At 46.0% G+C, this 2440-nt stretch overlaps 1 protein-coding gene across 1 annotated transcript; it reads right to left on the bottom strand.

Annotated features, from left to right (window-relative positions):
- On the bottom strand, window positions 1-612 carry LOC102851045 (55 kDa erythrocyte membrane protein-like). Its single transcript, XM_006881152.1, has 2 exons — window positions 90-612; window positions 1-5 (listed from the first exon to the last, which is right to left on the bottom strand). The coding sequence occupies exons 1-2, from the start codon at window positions 610-612 to the stop codon at window positions 1-3; spliced, it is 528 nt and encodes a 175-aa protein (XP_006881214.1).
- Window positions 613-2440: the final 1828 nt, after the last annotated feature.

The following is a 2440-nucleotide window of genomic DNA, read 5'->3' as shown; positions in this document are numbered from 1 at the left end:
TTACCCTACTGGAGAAGTTTTTGGATGTGCATAGGGATTTGAGTCTTAGAAGGTCCCATTCATCTATGTTATCTTCTCCTGGTTGTAGCTTAGGTTGTCCTTTTTAGGATCATAGTCAAACTGTGCTCTCATAAACATCTGTAGTGCAGGAAGCCGGTTTTGCTGGTTCGGAATTACTTTTAATGAAATCATTCCTTTGATTTCTTTCATTGCTTTCTGGAGCTGATCAACTGAGTGATTCGTCACATTGGTACCATTGATTTCTAGGATCTCATCCCCCACGTGAAGTGAGCCTTGTCTATGAATCATGCCTCCATGAAGAATTCTGGCCACTGTACAGGACTGTTTTTCATTCAACTTCAGAGTGATTCCCATAGGCTCCTCTGTGACCTTCTCAAACTGTATGAGGCGGACTCTCCGCACCTCCTGCCCTTTGGCTGGGCTCCCTGGAGCAGCAGATCCGTTGGTGTACATGTCCTCAGTCCCAGCATCCAAATGTGGGGCCACAGCCTCTGGCCGGCTGCGCTTCTGCAGCAAATGCTCCAGGTAGAGGTCCGAGAGCGCCGTGCGCATGCCACCTCCGCCCTCGCCTTCGCTCGCCTTCAGCGTCATCTCGCAGGGGCCGGGACGCGGGGACAGCAGGCGGACAGCGCGCGAGCGTGGGTGCCGCGGGCCTACGGGCGCCGGAGACTGTGGAGGCGCGAAGACTCAGATACCATTTTAGCATACAGTATGCTTTTCTCTGAGCTTTCAAATCATCAAAACAGCTATAGCAATGTGAGACTCACTCAAAAACATACCAATCCCATTCACAGGAAGTTTCATTAGCTTCTTAACAGATTTTAGAATTTGACTAGTCCTATATGTATGCTTTACAAGGGGTCATGGTACTAGGGAATTGTAGCTAATGTTAGATAGCTCGTGACTGAAATCAGGGAGTACCAGAGGAGTGTCTGTGTTTCATTGATTATGCAAAGGCATTTGATTGTGTGGACCACAACAAACTGTGGCTGACTCTGAGAAGAATGGGAATCCCAGAACACTTGATGGTGCTTATGCGAAACCTATACTTGGACCAGGTGGCAGTTGTCAGAACTGAGCAAGGGAACACTGCATCGTTCAAAATTGGGAAGGGTGTACACCAGGGATGTCCTATCTCCATACCTTTTCAATCTAGGTGCAGAACATATTATCCAGGAGACTAGGTTCTATGAGGATAAATGTAGCATCAGGGTTGGAGGAAGACTCATCAACAATTTGTGTTATGCAGATGGCACAATCCTGCTTGCTGAAACTAAGGAGGACCTGAAGTGTTTGCTGCAGAAAGTCAAGGACTGCAGCCTTTAATATAGACTGAAGCTCAATATCAAAAAGACAAAGATTCTCACCACTGGGCCAATTGGCAGCATCGTGAATGATGGTGAAGAGATTGAGATTGTAAACAGCTTTAGTTTGCTTGGCTCCACAATCACGATTCTTGGTACCAGCAGCCAGGAAATTACAAGACGTATTGCGTTGGGAAAGTCTGCTGTCAGAGATGTCTCCAAAGTACTGAAGAGCAACAATGTCAGTCTGGAGACTAGGGTGTACCTGATACAGGCCATGGTCTTTGCAATTAATTGTTATGCATCAGAGAGCTGGACAATGATTAGGAATGATAGAAGGAGAATTGATGCCTTTGAGCTGTGGTGTTGAAGAGTATTGAATATACCATAGACTGCTAAGAGAACGAACAGGTTTATCCTACAGAGGGTGAAAACAGGTTGCTCCTTGAAGGCAAGGATTCTGAAGCTTCATCTGACGTACTTTGGACATGTTGCAAGGATGGACCAGTCCTTGGAGAGGGATGTAATGATTGGGAGGTTGGAACAACAGCACAAGAGAGGAAGACCCTTGGCGAGGGTAAGTTTTTCAGAGGCAGTGAGACTGGCACAGGACAGAGCAGGGTTTAGGGCTGTTGTGCATCAATGCACAGTGTTTAGCATCACAGCAACCACGAGTTACCTCTCTAACTCTGTTTTTTTTTCTCATTGCAATGTTTCTCATTGCACTCTGTGCAATGCACAGACCAGTGCTATACCACCTAGAAGAATGTTTGACAAAAAAACAATTTAAACCAGGACAGAGGGCTGTAGATTAAAATCACCCACCTTGCGCTTAGTAGCATAACTTTCTGTATGAGGCTCGAATCCACCAAATGTTGTGCGGGAGAAGGAGGGGCAATCTCCTCTTATGCCAGTCAGATCTGACTCAATGGTACACAACAAGAAAAAACATTAAGAAGGGTGGGTGTCAGAATTGTATTCTCTCTCCATACCTGTTTAATCTGTTGTTGTTGTTGTTGTTATGTGTCATCGAGTCACTTGTGACTCATAGCGACCCTATGTACAAGGGCTCTAAAGACCAACCTCGCCATCTCAAATGCACTCATTCCCATCAC

The sequence above is a fragment of the Elephantulus edwardii genome, unplaced genomic scaffold (assembly GCF_000299155.1).
Source record: "Elephantulus edwardii isolate Elephantulus edwardi_28Jun2011 unplaced genomic scaffold, EleEdw1.0 scaffold00012, whole genome shotgun sequence".
Lineage (NCBI taxonomy): Eukaryota > Metazoa > Chordata > Mammalia > Macroscelidea > Macroscelididae > Elephantulus > Elephantulus edwardii.
Note: the sequence above shows the minus strand (reverse complement) of the source record. Positions and strands in the feature narration are given on the sequence as shown.

Excerpts from the sequence above, each read along its gene's own strand:
- LOC102851045 (XM_006881152.1), bottom strand. The coding sequence starts at position 612 with ATGACGCTGAAGGCGAGCGAAGGCGAGGGCGGAGGTGGCATGCGCACG.